At 34.9% G+C, this 22496-nt stretch overlaps 1 protein-coding gene across 10 annotated transcripts in view; it reads right to left on the reverse strand.

Moving 5' to 3' along the window:
- LOC114054112 (eyes absent homolog 1) overlaps positions 1–22496 on the reverse strand; it is a 161198-nt gene that overhangs the window by 122737 nt on the left and 15965 nt on the right. For 3 of the 10 annotated variants that reach the window (XM_027877238.1, XM_027877232.1, XM_027877231.1), the window contains exons 2-4: positions 2318–2395; positions 1172–1241; positions 719–864 (exon numbers count right to left, since the gene is read on the reverse strand). In XM_027877238.1, the coding sequence (XP_027733039.1) occupies positions 719–864; positions 1172–1241; positions 2318–2395 (294 nt within the window). Of the gene's footprint in view, positions 1–718; positions 865–1171; positions 1242–2317; positions 2414–11687; positions 11700–22496 lie in introns of those variants that run through there. The other 7 variants (XM_027877236.1, XM_027877235.1, XM_027877239.1 and 4 more) reach the window with 5 other exon arrangements.

Below are 22496 nucleotides of genomic sequence, written 5' to 3' on the forward strand. Positions count from 1 at the left end.
ATCCACTCCCAAAATATTAAAACTTTATGTTGAATGCTTGCTCTAAATTAATGTAGTACCTTAAAAGACAGTTTTCAATTAATATGGGCTAGAGTGAAACCCAAGGTCATATTTTTTCACAGACCAAAGTTACCCATAAATCTCCAAATATGAACATTTTGAACGCATATATGATCTTTAAACATTTCCTGATTTACTTTTCCCCCAAAATACAATGTAGAAGGTAATGTTTGATTCATTCTCCTGACTGTTGATTGCTCTGACCTTTGATAATATTGCCATAGAAAAGGACATAGGGATAGCTTGTTAATTCTCTCTTCTACTTCCCCCAATAAAAGTTGGATATCTGAGAAATAGAAAAGTGGCTCATTACCAAAGACTTCACCCATTTTTTCTTCTTAGAAGAAAATGCACAAAATGATATTTTATGAGTACCAAAATAAGACAGAAAAATATTAAACACCTAATGTAAAGAAACTGACAATTTAAAGAGTACACATAGACTACGTAGTCTGTTACCTGTACTACCCGAATAATCAATATGTAGTATGATCAATACATACTCAAATTAATCTTGTGGGGAATTTGGAAGCCAAAGGGTAAGAAAATATTTTCTGAAAATTTGGCTCAGAGCTAAGACTTCCCAAGGCTCCCTCAAGTGAATCTTCTAAATACACAAGCATAAAATACTACATAATGCTGCTAATAATGTACTCACCATATGAGGGGATTCCATATGGCTGTCCTGGCTGTGGGTATGTGGCATATGCTGTAGCCTGTTGCATTCCTGTGGTAAACTGTGTTTGCCCATATGCAGCCATAGTTTGTGAGGAAGGGGTAGGGAGAATATGTGGGTATGGTCTGCTATTTGTCAGAAATGACAGAAAATAGAAAGCCCATGCATTAGATGGAAACATGCAAGGTTTCTGAGTAACAACTATATCATAACTCTGCTGTTTGACATTGTAATAGACTGTACTATAGAAAAGAAAAATTCTCCTAAACAATAGTTAAATCAAATTCTTACTTTAGTAAGAAGCAAATACATTAAAGTCCCTGAAGAACAAGTTTTGATTTTAAATTATGATTTCACACATGAATCCAATTATAATTTGAAATTAGGTAAAACCTTTTTTATTAAAAATATTTATTAAGAGAAAATACATCTTACTTGGAAGGATATATCTGTGGTGGGGAAAACTGATGTGTTTGTCTTGGGCTGAAGCCACTACTTCCAATTGCTAGAAAGAAGGGAAAAAATATGGATAGCAATATGGGTGTATACATACCTAAAATAATCTATCTAAAATGTTAACAAAGTATTCCCAAGTCTTCACAAGTACAGAATTATATTGTTATTATACTTTCTAAGTGACTGTTAGCAGAACAGAGTATTATGTTTTGTATACATTCCAAATGTACACAAAAGTAACTGTTGTTGGAAATGTAATAAAAGCAGAGGAAACACTGTTTTGAAAAGAACATAACAGGCTATCCACATTATCACCCAGACCTAGGTAAGAATACATTGATTTTGAAATGGGTTACCATAGGAACATTATATAATTTCTATGTCTAAAACATCATTAGATATATACTATAGATTTTCATTTGTCTACAGCAACTTAGAAACCATGATAGATAAGATCTCTTTATATATGTAACTTACATTTCTTATTTCCTATGACATTGTGTTCTTTAACATTTCAGAGAAACACAAATTCTATGTTTGAATATATTTCAGAATGTGACAATCAGAAACATTCAAATAAGATCCAACATCATTTTAATTTACACATAACTGATTCTATACATTTTTGGAAATGTACTACTTGTACCAAACATTTTTTCTAGATGGACATCCTAAGGCAACTGAAACACAAATTCTCATTTAACCTAGGACTCTTTCCCCAGAAAAAGGTTCTAAAATGCTTCTTAATCAAACATCAATTATGTCTCATATCTGATTGTATTGTTTATGTTGTGCTAGGAAGCACAAATACTTTCTTTGTAAATGTTGGAAATGTTACCACATACACTTTATGCTTACTGAAGGGCCTTCCCTTTCACATTTTAATCTTTCATGAAGCCATCAGTTAAGTCAAACCTCTTCAGCTTAATTTTGGTGGGATTTGCCAATAGATAGATTTCAGGCACAATACTAAAACAGCCATTAAATTATCAATAAATCATATCACTTAGATGAGCTGTACAGAATTTTCAAGAGGAGTAAAGTAGTTTATCCCTTAGTAAAGTACAAAGGAAGCAGAAAGAGCATTTAGCACAAGGACTAAGAAGATTAAGTTTTGCTTCATACCTGATCCTGAGAAGTTGTCTAAAGACCCGTCTGCTGCTGTTGTAGCAATCTCACTGCTGCTCATTGGCTCTGTTTTAACTAGAAAAAGAAATAGTCTATATAATGTGTGTATATTCATGAATATCCAGAGAGCCATAGGGTGCACATGCATATACATGTATACACGTACACACACACACACACACACACACACACACACACACACCCCTAAACCAGAATCAGCTAAACTAAAAATTACAGAAAACAAACAAAAGGAGAAAGCTAGCCTAGGGTATTTGGGGAAATTAGATGCACTTTTAAGAGAATCAATAATAATGTTAATCTTATTCATAAGTAAAAATAAAGCTTTGCAAATGTAAAAAAAAAAAAAGACACCTAGGAAAAAACCACTGCAAACAATTCTTTTAAAAATATTGATCAGCCACACATGTCCTAAAAGAATATCTTCTTTTATATAAACCAAAAAAATTTAGGATGTTTTAATCTTAATGTTGTAGATATAATGAATTATTTGGAAGCTAAATGCTTCCTTTTTTAGGGAGACAAATGAGATAGAAGCAATATTATTTTCTATCACTTACATTATTAGGAATAAGAACCTCTGGGAAGAAGATACCAATTGACTTTGATTTCTCATCAATTATCTGAGGCCGTATATTCATATGGATCTGTGATCTCACTGATGTGAATATTCCCTCCAATGATACAGCTTGTAATCTGTCCATGCCTGCCGATCCCGTGTGACTTTACTCTATGTCCCTCCATAAGTTCACTATAAAGGATAGACCCATGGTGTGCTAACTTTTGAGTTCTCTTAATCAATCAATTCTTCAATCAGCAAGCATTTATTTGGTATTTACTATGTGCTAGGCAATGTGCTCTGTATTTTCAAGAGTTGAGGGGCACTAGCAATTGGCTGAGGTGGGATCAGGAAATATCTTATGTAGGACGAGGCATGTTAGCTCTGAAAAGGCCTAAGGATTCTAGGAGGCAGGAGAGAGGGAAGACCACATTTTTAGGCTTGAGGAACAACCTGTTCAATAGCAAAGAGTTAGGAGATGGATAAAGTCATGATCTACTGCAGGTTATCACTTTAAAAGTCTTCCTATTCTCTTCTAATATCCTTATCAAGGGTGGCCTTGATATATGCATAGATTATTTTCACAACAATTTTATATAGACAGGAAAAGAGACTTATGGGTTTTTAGTTATCAATGTTTTTCTGTCATTTTGAGAGGGGGCAATAATAAGGTAAGATACATTTTTATGCAATTGGTATTTGTGCCTCCTTCAGATGTCTTGAGAATTGATCCTTCAATACCCTCCAATTTGTTGCCTTTAACTCAGACCATTTATATCCATATGCCATTCTCATTGTTTGTTGTCTTTAGCAATATTTTCCTTATAAGTACATCTGGAACTGTGATGTTAGAGATCAAATGTGTAAGATCCACTGTTCTTGTTGGTGAAAAGATTTGTTATGAAAAGAGTTGATTATGTAAATTCTCCCTCCCTCCCTCCCTTGTTTTCTTCTTTTCTCTCTTCCCTCCCTCCCTTCCTTCTAAGTGGTCCTTCTTCTGCCAAAGTCAACTCCTCAATGTTCACCCTTGACATCATCCCCTCCTATCTTCTATAGAAAACTGCCTCTTCAATCATTGTCATGTCTCTAATCTTTAATCTCTCCTTATCTATTAGCTCATTTCCTGTTACCTATAAATATACCTCTATCTCCCATTCTGTTTTTAAAGTTCTCATATCTCCCAGATCTCTATCTTGGGCCACTTTCTCTTTTCATTATTTTCAATCCACTTGATCTCATAAGTTCCTATGGATTCAATTATTATCTCTATTCATATGATTCTAAGATCTATATATCCAACCCTATTTTCTTTCCTGAGTTCCAGTTCCATATTACCAATTGCCTAATGAATATTTTGAACTGGATGTCCCATAGGTACCTTAAACTTAACAGGTCCAAAACAGAATTGTTTCTCTCCACCTCTACCCCATACCCACTCTTATCCTAAATTTTCTTATTACTCATAAGATAAGTTGTTAGTCACCAAGGATCAGAGCACTCAGGTAACATCCCTGGTTTCTCAATTTCACTCACTCTATATGTTCAATCAGTCATCAATCTTGTTGTTTCTACCTTTTCAACATCTCTTTTATATGCTCCTTTCTCTCCATTCACATATCCACTACCCTTGTCAAAGCACTCATTTCCTGTACCTTGAACTAGTAATATGGCCTTCTAACTGGTCTCCTTCCCTCAAGCCTCTCCCCACTGCAATACATCCTCCATACTGTCACCAAAATGTTTTTCCTATGGTCTGGCCATTCCTTCCCCATTTTAATAAACTCCAGTGGCTCTTTGTTACATTCAAGATCAAATATAAAGTCCTTTGTTTGGCATATAAAGTTCTTCACAATGTGGCTTTTCCTACCTTTCTTATCCTTTTACACTTTACCCTCTACATACTCCATAATCCAGTCATACTGGCCCAGTTGCTGTTCCTCACATACAGCACTCCATCTCCAATCTTTAGGCCTTTGTATTTGCTGCCCCCATATCTCGATGCTCTTCCTCCTCTCCTGTGTCTTTTAGAAATTCTGGTTTCTTTCAATGTTCAATTCAAATCTTACTTCAGAAAGCATTTCCCAGGCCTGTCTTCTGCTATTGCCTTTCCCTTTAGGGGTTGAACTTGAATCTACTCTGAATATAGCTTGTATATACCTATTTATATGTAAGTTGAATCATTCATTAAATGGAATCTTCTTGAAGTTAGGGACTATTTCTGCCTTTATATTTATCAGTTAGCACAGTGACTGGTATATAGTTAGTACTTAATAAATGTTTGTTGATTTATCTTTTACTTGTTTGTTGTCTTTCCAGTTCCATTCTGAAAATGTGTTTAGGATGAACTTTCTTAGTTAACTGAGAAATTAAAGTTATCTTAGGTAATTAGAGTAAAAAAGCTAGAACAAAAAAATACTTAAAGGCATGAAAACCTTTAGTTATGCTTATGACTAGAAGGTTGAGCATATTGTGTGTACATATTTTTATACTCTGGGGGATTTATTGTTTTATCCTTACAGGTACACCTTGCCACATATGCAAATTCTAATTCCTTAAAACCTTTTTATACTTGGCAATTTTTGACCATATTTCTCCATAAATATTCAATATAGGGGTTCCTCACAATGTTAGAATCCTTCACTTTTCCTTTTAATATTCTTGACATTCCAAGAGGTATGATAGCATTCCCTATCTACTTTCTATAACTTTAACTAGTAGATCAAATCAAATTATTTTCTAATCATATATATCTTCACTAATGTCCTTTATGTCACTGCTTAAATGAGAATCTTTATAGAAAACGTGCAGAAACTTGTTTCAGCCATATGTCTTCTTTTAATTTTTTTTTTTTACAAACCATGGTATTTAATTACTGATGCACAGATGATAATTGTGTTAAAGAGATGAGTTTCTGTAACAGTAAGGAGCTTGGAAGTATTGAAAACATTGCACAATTTCTCAAATACAATCCAGTTTATTCAGTTTTAGAAATTTTGTTCGAGGTTCTGTCTAAGGCATTCAAGTGGATAGATTAATTTAATGGACTGACAATCCATTTGCACATCATAATTTCTGCAATGTGTTTTTCATCCACTTAAGTTTTTCCAGTGTAAATGATCAGACAGATCATTTTTTTCAATACTGTGGACTTCATACTTGCTCAATTCAGTTAGTATAATAAAATTTGTAAATAAGGATACTGTGCAGAAATTTGCCAACAACAATATGCCATTATTTTAATTGGATCCTGTGTAGGACTGCTACCATGACACTGGAGATGTCATAACACCTCTCTTGACATCAATATTTACCAAAACATTGAAATACAATTTTATCTATAGTTGTGTCTGTCATGAAGTTTTTTAAAATAATTTTAATGTATATGTGAGAAATATCATGACTGAGGATTGTCCTATGAACACATTTTACTTTAACAAGTTGCATACTTTGTTACAAATTATTTATAATAAACAGCAGGATTTTATATTCTCTAAATGCTTTAGTCAGTTGTCTGATTAAAAAGTAGTCTATTGTAGAAAATTTCTTGGGAAAATATACCTGTTCACCTCTTAAGTTTGAAATTGAGATTATGTTAAATTAAATGCCATGTGGAACATTTTCAAAGATGTTATAGAAAGCATAATCAATAATAATTTTTTGTGATTTTTGTATTCCTTCGGTTATTTTTGAGATATTAGGAGATTCAATTTTTTAAAACTTTTTAAAATGAATGCTTCACTTGCTTATGTGCACTTGCCACTTCTCAACATAGTACATACTTTGGATAGAGTCCAAATGTGGTGGTTCCACTATTGTTGCCAATGAAAATAAATCACATAAAAATGCTGGCAGACATATTTTATCAGACGCCAGTTTGCTGCCTTCTTCTATTTGCATCTATGAGCATTTGGGGAATAATTTTATTTAGCTGGATCTCAAACTAATCTCTCCTTAGGCTTCTCTCATCTATTTTTGAGGAAATTTCATTTTTATTACAAGAAGAATAGGTGTATATACGTATATCATAGAATTTGAGAATTGGAAGGGATCTCAGAAGCCATGTTTTCCAAAACATACACAGAAGGAAATCTCACTATAAAACCAAAAATATGGTCATCTAGCCTTTGCTTGAATACTTCCAACAAAGAAGGAATGCAACTACTTAAAATAGCCTATTACATTTTAGGTCCATTCTAATTATTAGGAATTTTTTCCTGGCATCGAGTTTAGACTTGTTTCTTTGCAACCCTCACTCATCTTTTACTGATTGTGCCCTCTGGTGTCAAATAGAACATGTCTGATCCCTCTTCCATATAACAGATCTTCAAATACTTGAAGAAAGCTACCCTGTCCCTTTAGAATCTTCTTTTCTCCAGGTTAAACATCTCCAGGCCTGTACTCGTTCTCTCAACCTATTTTCATAGGACATAGACTCAAGTCCCTTTATCTTGGCTTTTCTCCACTAGAACACTCTGTATCTAATCAATTTCCTTCTTAAATTGTTGCCACCAGATCCAAACAAAACACTCCAGATGATGCCTGAAAGTGGTACTATCATCCGCTATTTCTGGAAACTATACTTTACTTAATACAGCTCAATCAATACCACATTCACTTTTTTGGCTGTCACATCCCACTGGTAGCCCATTTGAGTCTGCAGTCTACTCTAACTCCTAAAACTTTTTCAGACAAAATGCTTCTCCATCTTATAATTGTGAAGCTTATTTTTTTTGTATCCAAATGTAAGCCTTTAAATTGATTCTAATTGAATGTTATCTTATTAGTTCCAATCCAATGCTCCAGTCTGTCATAAAGAATGAAATTAAATTAAGTGAATGAATGAAAAGGCAATCCTGAAGTCATTACAATGTGCCAAGCATTGTGCTAAGAACTGGGACTACAAATACAAAAGCAAAAAGAGTCCCTGCCCCCAAGGAATTACATGGGGAGAGAATACACACATAAGGGAGTGGTGCCAAGGAAAAGGCATTTTGGTCAGGAATTTTACAGGGATTATGAGTTGACCTACAGTAGAATAAATACACTGACACACTGTCTCCAGAAACAATGACAGTTGATTTGATTATGGTCCTAGAATTGGAGGGGTGGCCAGAGATTTAGCGTTGGAAGGGATGTTAAGGGTCATCTTGCTCAACAGCTTCATTTTTCCACATGAGGAAACAGGCCCAGAGAAGTTAAGGGACATTTCCAAGGATACAAATTCTTTTCTCTTTCCATTGCACCATGCTATTTCTCTCCCACGTCTTGTCCTCAAAGAAGTATTTGTAGTCATTCACCCTTCCTTCATAGTCTAATCTTGAAACTTGATTAGTTAAGAGAGGAGAAAAATTCTGAATCCTCCCTGACATCCTCTAGTGCCCTACTTCCATTGAGTGGTTTTATAGAACTTTACTGAAATCCTCATCATCTAGCATTAAAGTTACTACTGTACATGTATTTAAATGTGTGTGTATGTGTATAGAAAGAGAGGGGAGAAGAGTGTGAGGAGGGAGAGAGAGAGAGAGAGAGAGAGAGAGATTAAAAGAACCTTGATGTGGACAAGTGTTTTGAGAAAAATTATATTTTCTGAAATCTGACAAGTCCAAAGAATAGGGTACTCCCATTAATCAAATAATGGAGAGTTTATAAAATTATATAGAAACAGGAAAAATTTAAAGATAAGAACACAAAATGCACTTCACACTAAAATCATATTGAGTATAATTTTTCTCATGGTTTTTAAGTACTAGTTGTCTCTTTACTTAATATGTGACTGTGACTGCTAATAAAGTTTTTAATAGTGGAATATCAGATAATGAGACGTATTAAAATATGATCTATCTGGATTTCATCTTTGGGAAACAGAATAAATATTAACATAGATTAATATGCTTTTTTCCAAAATCTATGCACTTCCTAAAAATAAAGTATTTCCTGCTTCATTCCTAGCTGATATCTAGACAACTCTCACAGATAATTTAGCCTTTTTTTAAAAAATAAAATTACTGCATTTTTTCTAGATATAAGAAGAAATTATAATTGGAACTTTTGGGAATTCCTCTAAGTGAGTAGGCATCACTTATCAATTTACTGTGTGCACCTCATTCAGTCCTAATGATGTGATTTTAAGACTAGAATAAAATTTTAAATTGTTGCCTAATTTCAATGCAATGTTTGTTTGTTTGTTTTTACAATAGGTCTCTTGGGAAGATAATCAATGGAAATATTTCTTTCTTTCTTTTTTTGGTGAGGCAATCGAGGTTAAGTGACTTGCTCAGGGTCACACAGCTAGTAAGTGTCAAGTGTCTGAGGCCGGATTTGAACTCAGGTCCTCCTGACTCCAAGGCTGGAGCTCTATCTACTGCGCTAATGGCAATATTTCTTGCATAAAACAATCAAGTTTTGAAATGGTAGTGTTATGGAGCCAGTGAGGTCTCTCTTTTTCCAGTATCCCCAGTCTGTTATAGATATTAAGAAGAAATCAGAATGAAGCTATATATCCCCATTTAACCCCTCTCAGTTCTAGATTTCCTTATCTAAAAAAGGGAGGAGGTTGGACACAATGTTGGATACAATCTAAAGTTCTTTTCTTACTCTAAAATTATATTATGATGAATATCATTTTATTATATGAAATCAGAGATGGAGGGAATCTTAGAGATCAAGCCTCAATTTCTTCATCTATCAAATAGAAAAAAATAGCATCTACCTTATGGTGTGTGGAAAACCATATACATAAAGCACCTTAAAGCAGTACATATATGTTTACTATTGTCATTAACTATTAAAACATTCCACATACAATATCCCTGAGAAGTGATCATTTCACCTTCCATGAATATACCCAGTAATAGGAAGTTAATTAAAACCTAAAAAAAAAAAAAATCCACTTCCTAGATTTATCAGAATCTACTACTTCTTATACTGTGCTGAAATCTGTCTCTGTAATTTCTCTCCCCATAATTCCTTATTCTCAAAGGATAAACCTAATCCCTTTTTCAGCCCTTGAAGGTCTGTCAATCCCTTTAAATATTTGAAGATAGCTATCAAGTCTCTCATTGGACATATTCCAGCTCATCAATATCCCATTTAAAATTTGGTTCTAAGAACTGAACATAATAATCAAAGGATAATCAGCACAAAGGATAATCAGACTTATAAAAGTCATAATAAGCATTTATATAGTACTTTAAGACTAATAGCATATTCTACATGCATTATTTCATTTGGTTCCCCCTCTGAGATTGATAGGTGTACAGTAGATCAAGTTCTGGACCTAGAGTCAGGAGGAACTGAATTCAAATTTAGTCTCCATCTCATATATTAACTATGTGAGTCCATGTAAGTCACTTAACTTCTATCTGCCTCAGTTTCAGGGTTGTTGGGGGACAAAATAAGATATTGGTAAAGCACTTTGAAAACCTTAAAGCTCTCTATAAATGCTTGGATATTATTATCCCTACCCTGTAGGTAAGGAAATTGAGTTTCAGATAGATGCATCATTGTTTACATAATGGCGACTCCTTGTCATCCCATTCTCTGAGTCATGCCCATGGCTATCTATTTGATAAAATTTAGAGGTGAACATTGAGGTCAGCTCTCTCCTGATTCCAAGTATTGTGCTCTTATTTACTATACTACATCACTCAGGCATCTAGGTGACATAGTGCTGCTTAGAGCCTAGACTTGGAGTCAGGCAGACCTATGGCCAACTTCTGTCTCAGACACTTACTAGCTTTGTGACACTAGGCAAGTCACTTAATCTTTCTGGAGTTGTTGTTCAGTCTTACTCTTAGTGACCCTGTTTGGGGTTTTCTTGGAGTATTTCTTTGGAGATACTGGGGTGGTTTGTCATTTCCTTCTCCAGAACATTTTATAGTTGAGGAAGCTGAGGCAAACAGGGTTAATTGACTTGCCCACGGTTAAACAGTTAGTGGTGTCTGAGACTAGATTTGAACTCAGGTCTTCCTGACTCTAGGCCTAGGTCTCTAATCACTGCATCACCTAGATACCTTATTTTTCTGTGCCTCACTTCTTATTCTGCAAAATGGGGATCATAATAGCTCCCACCTCCCATGGTTGTTATGAGTTTCAAATGAAGTAACATGTAAGATGATCTATAAATGATATCTATAATAATAATAATTATTATTAATCTCCTTGTCTTGGACAGTATGCTTATCTTAATGCAGCATAAGGGAAGAGGAAGGGAATAAATTTATAAAGCACCGACTATTTGCCAGGTACTATACTAAGTGTTTTACAAATATTAATTATCTCATTTAATCCTCCCAACAACTCTGAGAGGTAGGGATGTTATTATTCCCATCTTACAGTTAGGAAACCGAGGCAGACAGAAGTTAAGTGGTTTGCCCAGGGTCACACAGGTAGTGTCTGAGACCAGATTTGAACTCAGGTTCTCCTATTTTGGGGCTAGCATTCTATCTATTGTTCCACCAGCTATTCCATTGAATCAAATATGTTCTTTTTGGCAGTTGCATAATACTCAAGATTCATAATGAGTATATAGTCAAATAACCCCATGATGCTTTTTCCATATAAGTTGCTATTTAGCCATATCACCCAGACTATATTTATGTAGTTGATTCTTATAAACCATGTATAGAACTTTCCATTTATCCCTATCAAATTTCATTTTATTAGATTTCACTCATTGTTCCAACCTGTCAAAATCTTCTTACATGCTCATTACTGAGCCCTTAAGCATCTAAACACCCAACATATTAGCCAATCCTCTCACTTTATGTGAAGTCCACAAATTTGGTTAACATGCCATCAGAGCTCACTGGAGTCACTCATGTTAACATTGATCAAAAAAGGACTGAGGACACAGGTGTGTGACACACTATTAGAAATCCCTTCTGGGCTGATTCAGTATTCTATTCTCTTTCTGCTAATTAACACTTCTTGGGTAAAGTCATTTAACCAGTTTCAGATATACTACACCAAAATCCAATCACCCAGTCTACATATCTCCATCTTGTCCAAAAGAACCTGAAAAATGATCCTTAATGAAATCCAGATATATTCTGTCCACAAGTTATCCTGATTTACCTATCTAGTAAACCTGTCAACTGAAGCCATGCTTGCTATTAGTGACCATTGTTCTAATTTCTAAGTGCTGACATGTCATCCATTTAATAATTAGTTCTAGAATTTTGTCAAAGATGAATGTCAAGCTCACTGGTCTTTAGTTCCCCAAGACTCCTTTTATTCTACTCACTTTTTTAAAATTAGGATAACATCTGGCTGCCTCTGGTTTTCTGATATCAATCTTGTTCTACACAGTTTCTAAAAAATTGAAAGGACTTCAAGAATTGCAACTTCAAATTCTTTCATTACTCTGGGGTGTAATTTTTTTTTCAAATGGGAGACTTAAATTTATGTAGTGTACCTAAGAACCTCCCTAATTATATCTCTAGCCAATGACAGTTTTCTCCTCAATATAAGGAAGAAATTATAAAGTAGTAGCTTATCACTAGAAGTGTTCAAGCATAGGTTATAAAACATACAATATATAATTTGTTTAGATATTAGAAGGTACCAGACAAGTTTTAAGATCACTTCTAATCTGAAGAGTTAGTGATTCTAAAAGTCTTTGTGATATAGAAGTTTCATAGACCTTTAGGTCTTATATTGGCTTTAATCACCCAACGTTATTCTCCATCTTATCTCCTAAATCCCTTCTTACTCTTCTCCATATAACTAGGCTATTAGAACATAAAATCTACTCCGAGTGAATGACCCCTCAAATATCCATTGACACCTAGGCAAAATAAAGTGATAAAGAATACTTTCTGTTTAGGTCTCAAGGTGCTTCTTTTGTTTATTTCATTATACCTTTATAATTCCTCCTTCACAGTGAAATATTCAGAAATGACAATAGTCACTATTATACTATATGTGTATATATATATATACATATATATGAATGTACATAAATTAAAATTTCATTTGCTAAATGCTTACATTGTTCATCAAAGGACTATGCCCAACATTGGAGAATAAAAAAAAAGATAAAAAATGTAATACAACCTGCACATGAGAAACTTATAATCTACTGAGAACACAGCATATATGTGGTTTCAGTGTTTGGCTATCACAAAAAATGATATTATGACTATTTTGGTATATATGAGACTTTTATTTGGTCTTTGACTCCTGGTGTATATGCCCAGCAGTAGGATCTTTTACCAAAGTGTATGAATAATAGAGAATCTTTTCACATAATTCTGAATTGTTTTCCAGAATAGTTGAACTAATTCATAGTTCTACCAAGAGTGTATTAATGGGTCTGTCTTTTCAAAGTTCCCCCTGACATTCTCTATTTATGTTTTTAGTCATCTTTGCAAATTTGATGGGTATGATTTGAAATCTGAATTGTTTAATTTACTTTTTTATCAGTGATCTAGAGTCTGTTGATAATTTGCAAGTTGTTCTTTTAAAAACTTGTTTGTTTATATCTATTCTTGGTTCTTATCTCTTGAGAATTAGTTTTTGGTCTCATACGTGTCCCTTAATTCCATATACTTATACCCTGGATATCAGGCTTTAATCAATGTTATGCTTGGATATCAGGCTTTAATCAAAGCTATTAATGAAAAAAAATCAGATTTATAGTTTCTGATTTTGATTTTGTTTACAAAAATATTTTTAGTTTTATATGATTTTTTCCATTTAATTTTTAACTGTCACATCTATTCTTTTAGTCAAGAATTCTTCCCTTCTCCATAACTGTAAAAGGTACATAGGTAGCCTTTGAGAAAGGAGTATTTTAGTAGATTGACAAATTTAGAGGCTAGATGAATAGAGTTGGAAACTGGATTATAGGGGATTAAGGAATAAGTAAATCATGAAGATGTAAATGTAGTGAGTAAACTATGTACTTTTGTAGAATTTAAAAGTGAAAAGGAAGAGAGATATAGGGAGATAGCTTGATAGAATGGCAATATCATAGGGAAAATTTTAAGGATAGGGGATAGCTAATCATGGTTAAAGGCAGCTGAGGGAAAACATGAAATTAGATAAAAACTGAAGATGAGTGAGGTAGCAATAAATGAAACTTTTTCCTGAATGAGGCAGGAAGGTATGGGATCGAGGGCACAAGCATGGAGTTAGCTTTGGCATGAAGAAAAGTCATCTCACCCTCTGAGAAGGAATGAATGAGGAGAGGCCCTAAGAGGATGGAAAGAGGTTTCAAGTTGTAGAAACTCATAATGGACTACCTCAATTATTTCAATAAAGTAGGAGGTGAAAGCTTTGGGTTTGGTTTTTTTTCTTTTGTTTGTGAGTATTAGAGATGAATGGAAATATTTGCCCGGCAAGCAGTGAAGGTACAATTGAGATTAGATGATATGCATTTGTAACAAGTGCAGTTTATTTGGTTCTGCAAGTACTTCCAGTAAGCTTTGGCAGCTTGGGAACTAGACTGGAGAAAAGCCACTGTTTAACACAGGATCAAAGATTAGCAACCTCTGAACAGAAGAATAAAAAGGTAAGGAGATCAAGGGGAGATGAAAGTACCTTGTTGAATTGGTTAAGACAGTGAAGAAAGGAAAATCAGTCCATAAAGAGATGATAGATTAGAAGAAAATAGACAATAATGAAGGGACTAGAAGTAATAATGATTATGAAAAACAGACATAGGAGAGGTTGAAGAACAGAATTTTACATCAGAGGGGGGAATTTCAGTGTTCATAATCTCAGAAATGGAAATACTATCCCCATGGGTGACTGAACTAGAATTGAGATACTGTCACTGTGCACTAAGGAGATAAGCTCAGAGGCTATGGTGTTTGAAGGGTCGTATATGGGAATACTAAAGTCACTAAGGGTTAGGTCAACTGTTGGAAAGGAAGTGGAAAGGAAGATTGAGAGCAAAGTATGAAGCTTTTTGAGAAAGGAGTTTGAACTACGAACATCGCCACTTCATTGTCCTGTTAGTATTTCAACAATGATATAAATAGGATTATATAAATGGATGGAGTAATGGTGGGAGGGAGAGGAAATGAAAGTGACAGTGAAATTTAAAATGTCTGCTGATTCTTCCTCCTGGCCCTGTGAATTTGTGACTCACCCTCCAGCCTGCTTCATTTCCACACTGACTGCCTGGCCCACTGTGGAGGACTACACCCTGAAGTTGAAGCAATAATTGAGGAGTCTCTGTCTAAAACCTTCAAATCATGAGAAGACCAAGGCATCTTGGTCTCTTTCCATCACCAGCTTGCTGCCCAGCCTGCCTCTCTACCACCATATTGCTGCTTGGTCCCTGAGCCAGTCTTTCCCTTACCCCATGGTCCATCTTCCTTTTATATTTTATCTGCCCTTATTTGAATTTAAGCTCTTTGAGAATAAGGGTTATCTTACTTTCTTGTTTTTTTTTTATTCCTATCACTTATTATAGTACTTGGTACACAGTAAGCACTTAATAAATGCTCTATCATCCATTCATCCATTCATGTATCTGTCATCTATCTATTCTATTCTGGGTGGCAAGGCTTACTAGCACTGAGACCTTAGGCAAGTCACTTATCCTCTGTTTACCTCAGTTTCTTCAACCGTTAAATGATGGTTATAATATTACCTACCTCCAAGGGCTGTTGTGAGGATTGAATGAGAAATTATTTTTTAAAAATAGTTAGCACAGTGCCTGGTACAAAGTGGGCATGCTTGTTAAATTAACAAATGTTTATTCCTCTTCCCTTACTCTTATAAAATGGATATAATAACAGTACCTACTTCCCAGGGTTGTTATATGGTATGAGAAATATCTGCAAAACACTGAGCACAGTGTTTGGCACATAATAGGTGCTTAATAAATACTTCCTTCCTGGATCAATTAGGGGAAACTTCTGGGTGAGCTTCAGCAATAACCTAAATCTTGACTTAAATTGTAAATACTTAAATATTATATAATATATAATGTAATACATATTTTAAAATATCTAATATATCCAAATATTCTAAATCTAGCCTTTCAGATCTCCAAGCCTCCAGTTGCTTCCCCCTCCAGTCTACCCTCTACAACAGAGGTGTCAAATTCAAACAGAAACAGGGGCCACCAAACCATACATAAGGATTTCTGTGAGTCACATATTGACTTTGAAAATCACATCTCTCTTTCTCTCTGTCTGTCTCTCTCATATGTGCCTATGTATGTATAATTATTGTTAATATATCAACACATTGAAATGAGATAGAAACTACATTTTAATCTGCTTTGGGCCAAATTCAGGAGTATTCTGGGTTGCATATTTGATACCTCTGCTCTACACAGCTACCAACTTTATAAAGGATTTCTAAAGAGCATGTCTGAGCATCTTACTTGCTCAAGAAGCTTTGATAAAATACAAACTCTTCTTTTTTGGTATTTGAAGACCTTCACAATCTGGCTCCAGTTTATCTTTCCAGGAATGGCTAATGGCCCTAGAAACTTTCTTTTTCTCTCTTATGTTTTGGCTTTGGATTTCACTCCCCTTCTTTTATTACCTTTCCATTTCTGAATTTTTTTATTCCCTTTCCCCTAACTGATCCAAGGCTGATCTCATAAGTAGCACTCTTTGGTCCCAATCAGAGACTCTATCTTTTTCTTTCCCCAAGAGCTACCATCTGTGCCTTAGGATGTCTTCTAATAAATGTCCAGAACCACCTAAGCCTTGTTTTCCTTTGAAAAGTAGATGAATCTCACTTTTGTTCTTTGTGAGCAAAGCCATTGATGTCATAGAAAAATGCTGAACTTGGCAGTCAGAAAACCTGGGTTCAAATCCCTGCTTTGATATTTATTTGATCTATGACCTTAGTCCGGTCACTGTATCTCTCTAAAACTCAGTTGTGAACTGGTCAAAAAACAAAAACACAACAACACTTACTATACTTTCTCTTTCCACACTCATAGCTTTGACTATTTCCTCAAGATTGATGACTCTCAAGTCATCTGTCTCTCTACTTCACACATTCCTTATTCAGCTGGCACTTTATGAACCTTCAAATGTAATTACTTATTATTATCACTGGTTCTAAGTGAAAAAGAAACCATGTCATAGAAAAGATTCTCTTTATTCCATTTCCTTTCTCTCTTCTGACTAGTGACCAAAAGCCTTAAAAAACCTTGAATCAATGGAATTTCTACTACTGATTTCTTAGAATAGAATATAAGGAAGAAACCATGATCTGTAGCAGCATGTAAGGGCAGTGGAAAAGGATATTTATTATGTAAATCAATCCTTAGAGTCTGCAAAACAGAGCAAATGGGAAGGAATATCCAACCTAGGAGACAAAGAAGCTTCACTTTCAGGTAAAATGATAGAGTAGAGGGCACACTGGATTTGGAATCAGAAGGCTGAAATGTACCCTTTGCTGCTTACTACTTGTATGACTTTGGACAAGTCAGTCACTCCACCTCAATGTTTTCACATGTAAAATGAGAGCTTTTGATTAGATTATCTCTTTAGGTATCTCCCAACTCCAGCTCCTATGATCTATTACAACAGGATGCCTTTCCTAATTCTATTCTGCTTATTCCCCATGTCCCCATAACTTTTACCCTTGCCCTAGGCTATAGAAACCATTTTCAAAGGCTTGAGGCTGGGGAATCTCCTCTTTCCACTGCCTGGTCTGCAGAGGAGTTAAGGATAGCAGAGTCCCAGATCCTATTGTGGGCATGGGGGTAATGGTGGAGTCATTTATGGCATTCCAACTTGGAATTCCAGTCATGTTCCCACATGTCCTATATTCAAGCAGTTGTCAAGTCCTATCAATTCTATCTAGAACCATAGAATGTTCTAGCTGGAAGGGTCCTCAAAGGTCAAGTTCAACTCTTTCATTTACAGAAGAGGAAATCAAGGCCCAACAAAACTAAGTGAGTTGCTCAAGGTCAGATGGGTAATTAATTACCAGAGCCAGGAATTTACACTCCAAATCTAGTGTTCTCTTCGCTGTGTCCTACTTTTCTATCTTTTATATCCATCTTTTAGTCTCTCTTCTCATCAGTACCAGACAACTACAGGTTCCCTTTACTGCACCACTTACCTACACTATTTGTAATAACTTCTTAATTATCCTGACTTTAATCTCTGACAACTACAACCCCTACTTCACATTGCTGTTAGGTTAATTTTTCATATGAACAGATGAATTATGTCCCTCTTATTAAGGCTAGACTACTAGACTACTTCTCTAGTCAGATCTTACGCTACTCTCCTCCACATATTTCCTCATCTTTCTGTAGAAAATGTTCTTTCCCTCCTTGGACCTCATATGGAAATTTGATCTTTTAGTTCTAACTGACTTTACATATTCTATTTTTGATCCACAGATAACCTCAGGTTCTACTTTGTTGAGTAGATTGGGGCCATTCATGAGAAGCACCCTCATTCAACTCATATCTCCAAACCTCTCTGCCCACACCCAATTAATACCCTTTCCCTCCAGTCTTAGAGGGTGACATTGCCCTTCTCTTTACAAAGAGTAAGTCCCTTTCCTTCTTGCTATCCATACCTTTGATCTAATTCCTTCAGTATCTTTTTGGGAACTTAGATAAATAGATCATTCCTTCTCCTTCTTATGCTTCTCTATTGGATCGATCCTTTTACTGACAAACATGATCAGGTCTTATTTATCCTATAAAAACTCTTTCCTTGACAAGCTCTCAAGCTATTGTCTTCTATCAGCTCCCCTCTTCTCTGCTAAACTCTCAGGAATAATAGTCTATGCTTCCTGCCTTCACTTGCTCACCACCCACTCAAAGAATAAATCAATCTCCGAGATGAAAGGGACCCAGAGCCTAACTCATATCTGAACAGAGAAGCAGCATGGCATAGTGGATAGAGTGCTGAACTTGGAATCAGAAAGACTTGAATTTATATCCTATCTCTGATACATACTACCTGTGACCATGGGCAAATCACTTAACTTCTTAAGACTCAGTTTCTTCACCTGTAAAAAAGAAACTGTTGGACAAGATGACTAGTTCTAAATTCATGAACCTATGATTCTTGAAAAATATTCCTACAACTTCTTGAAATTCTTCAGTTATGTCAACCAACTACTTTATAGGCTGCCTATTCCATTTTTGGGTTAGCTCAAATTATTGAGGAGCCCCTGTCCTTTCTCCCTTCTACTGTACACCAAAGACCTGCTTCTTTGTAACTTCTACCCATTAATCCTATTTCTGTCTTCCGGAACTAAGCAGAACAAGTCTAACATTTCTTCTACATGGTAGGGTTATCCTTTTGTAACTGCCAAATACAATGTGTTTTTTTTTTCTCACTTTTTATCCTGCCTGATCTTTCGGCAGCATTTTTCACTGGCAATCACCTCACTCTTCTTAATATTCTCTCTACTCTCGGCTTTCAGTATGTTGCTATCTCCTTGTTCTCCTATCTTACTTGTCAAATCTCTAACACAGACATGTTTGAAATACAGTAATGAAACACAGTATGTTTCATTATGGTGCTTGCCTACGCAATTTTGGTAAATTTAAAGGTAAAAATTTGTTGAATGCTCTAGCAAAAATACAATATTTTTATCCATCAAACAAAAGAAATTTAAAAAAAAAATTTTAAAACTAACAATTAAACTTTATAATATGTGAACTTTAAAAGTAAAACACAAAACACCCTGCTTTTTAAATATTAAGTATGCCTGAGCACAATCAGTATTTTTATATCTGGCTATGCTTGCCAAGTATTACCTTCCCCAAGTTTTTATCCTTAGCCTTCCCTTCTCTCTATAAACTCATAATCAGAACTTCAATCATTCCCCTCTGTGAAGATGACATCCCAATCTATATATCTAGTCTCCATCTCACCCCATATTGCAATCACATATTACCAATTAGCTGTTTGACCTCTTTACCTGGATGTCTTTCTGGTGATTTCATCTATCTCGCCTGGGTTCAATAAACACCTCTATATTGATGACTTTCAAATTTGTGTATCTGTCTCTAATTTTGACTCTCACCTCTACATTACTCTTTACATCCAATCAACTGTCAAGTATTATCAATTCTGTCTCTACAATCTCTCTCACATTTGCTCTCATTTATATACTCAAACAACTGCTACCCTAATTAAGGGCAGACTTGATATGGACTGTTAGAATAGCATTCAAATTGGTCTCTTTGCCTTTATTCTCTTTCCTATGCAAAATATTTTTTGGTAAAATTGTCAAAATTGAGTTGTACTGAGACATTGATCTAATGATATCACTTCCTTGCTCAAAAACCCTTAGGGACTCCTTATTGTTGATATGGTAAAATACCAGCTCTTCTTTGACTTCATCCTGACTTTATGAATTTTCAGGTCAACTACCCACCATGTATGGAATACATTCACTCACTACCAGCTAAAAATTTTTTCTTTCTGGCCCAGATCAAGTGCACATCTTCCTGAAAGGTACTCTGATTCACTTCCATTCACTCCCAACTAAGCAGGGCTCCCTCCCTCTTCAAATTCTCCTGGCACGTAACTGAAGCTCTCCTTTATTCCAATCATGTTGTATCATGGATCATATTTATCTGTCTACATTATAATCTGGGTGTTGGTAAATGTTTAACAACTGGGTTATTTGGGGGAAAAAAGATCCTTCCACACACTTAACTTTAATCTGTATCTTAAACATTTTCTTAAGTCTAGTCAATCAATACAACAATAAATCAAGCCTTGCTTTGTAGCAAAGAATGCTTTCCAAGGTGTCAATGGTCACAATGAAAATTTAACAAAATGATCACAATGAAAATTTAACAATCAGCTCTTGCATGCTAGTTATAGCTCACTCCAGCAGACCCCTGATTGTAACTTTGCCCTCCACCCCTGAAAAAGAGAAGAGCTTTTACCTAGTAAAAGTTACAATAATCAATGACAACTATTTTGTATTTCTTTGCTTTTTTTAAAATTTTTTCTCTTTTTTTGTTCTCTCTATATGAACTATAAATATTTTACCAGAGAGGCATTTTTGTGCAGAGGAAACTGAGGTACAGAAAATTCATTTGGTTTTCCTAGGACACAGCTGAGATTCAATCCAAGACTTTCTGACTCCATTTCTAGTACTCTGTCCACCATACCACTTTAATACTAGTGGTGCACCAAACTCAATTATTTGGAACTCAAAACATGATTTCCAATTGGAACATTATTAAATGGTAATTTGGATTTTGGGCTGTTTCACACAAATCTCCTTCACCCAAAATGGAGTTGAAATAATATTATTCTGTACCATAATTATCCTCTGTTTCCATGGAAAATAAATTAAGCATAGTCCTACATAATTGACATTCTTCTAAATTCTAGGAGTAGTACGAAGATATGACATGGTCCCTGCCCACATGGCGCTTACTAATAATAGGATTAAATTAAGTAAATATGTAGTAAGCACCTAACATGTACACAGTGAAGTTCTAGGTACAGAAAGATGACAAACAACACATACCCTGCCCAATGGAGTTTATAATTTGTCATGTTTTTTTTTTCCCATACTTGGAATAAACTCCTTCCTTCTTTACCTCCTCATCTTAAAATCATTAACTTCAAGTCTCTACTCAATTCATGCATAGAAACATGTATAGTTCTTGACTTGGACTTAAAAAAAGGAAGCTTTTAGTGGTTCTTTTAATTGTTTCCCTCTTTGTTAAATTATCACATATATACAAAATTGTTTGCATATACTATTTTAAAAGGATAATACAAGCTCCCTACAGAGGGGGACTGTTTTTTCCTGTTGTCTTTCTATTGCCAGAGCTTAGGCTCCTTGAATGGCATCAGGACTAGAATATTCATAGTAATTTCCAATCTCTAGCTTGAATGTTTAAATAGGATTTTAACAGAGGCATGGTGATATTTTGGAAAGACTGTATCTTAATGAAATTTCTACATATCATCATCCAAAATGACTGCAGTCAAAAACCAGGCTTGCTCAGGGGCCTTCTACTATAAAGAAAACTATATATTTTATTTACATTAAAATAACATTAGGAGTTTATAAAATATACACAAAAGTGGAAAATTCTTGTTTCTAGAATTTCTATTGATTCAGTTGGCTTAATTTAGGAAGGAAAAGATATAAACAACTTTATAACCATATTTTAGATTTTGAAATGGGGGTTTTGTAATGAATATCTTTGGGAGAAAAAAGTTCAGCAGTTACCCATATCAAGAGTCCACAAATCTCCAGCCACACGCTATATCAAATTTAGCATCATTTCTAGTACCACAACAAAGAAGAAAGGAAAGGATTTATCTCAGAACTTTACAGAAAATAACCAGGAGATTGTCAGAAACAAAGTAATGTCTCTTAAATGACAGTGCAACAAGGACAAAACTATTTCTATTATGAGAATTTTTTGTTTCCTTTTCAGAAACCTTCCCTGTACTTATGCGTTAAATATTCTAAAACAGCAATTCAATACTATTGCTTGGACAACAAGTGATAACTTCTAGGTCATTTCAGGCATTAGTAACAGATCATAAAAATAGTGAAGGGGAAGAAGGAACCACAAGAAAAATACTAAGCATCCAAAATGGAAGACGTAATGATATCTTTAAACGGTTGGATAAGTATTAATTGGATGAGGTAAATGTGAGG

The sequence above is a fragment of the Vombatus ursinus genome, unplaced genomic scaffold, assembly GCF_900497805.2.
Source record: "Vombatus ursinus unplaced genomic scaffold, bare-nosed wombat genome assembly UNPS02014812.1, whole genome shotgun sequence".
Lineage (NCBI taxonomy): Eukaryota > Metazoa > Chordata > Mammalia > Diprotodontia > Vombatidae > Vombatus > Vombatus ursinus.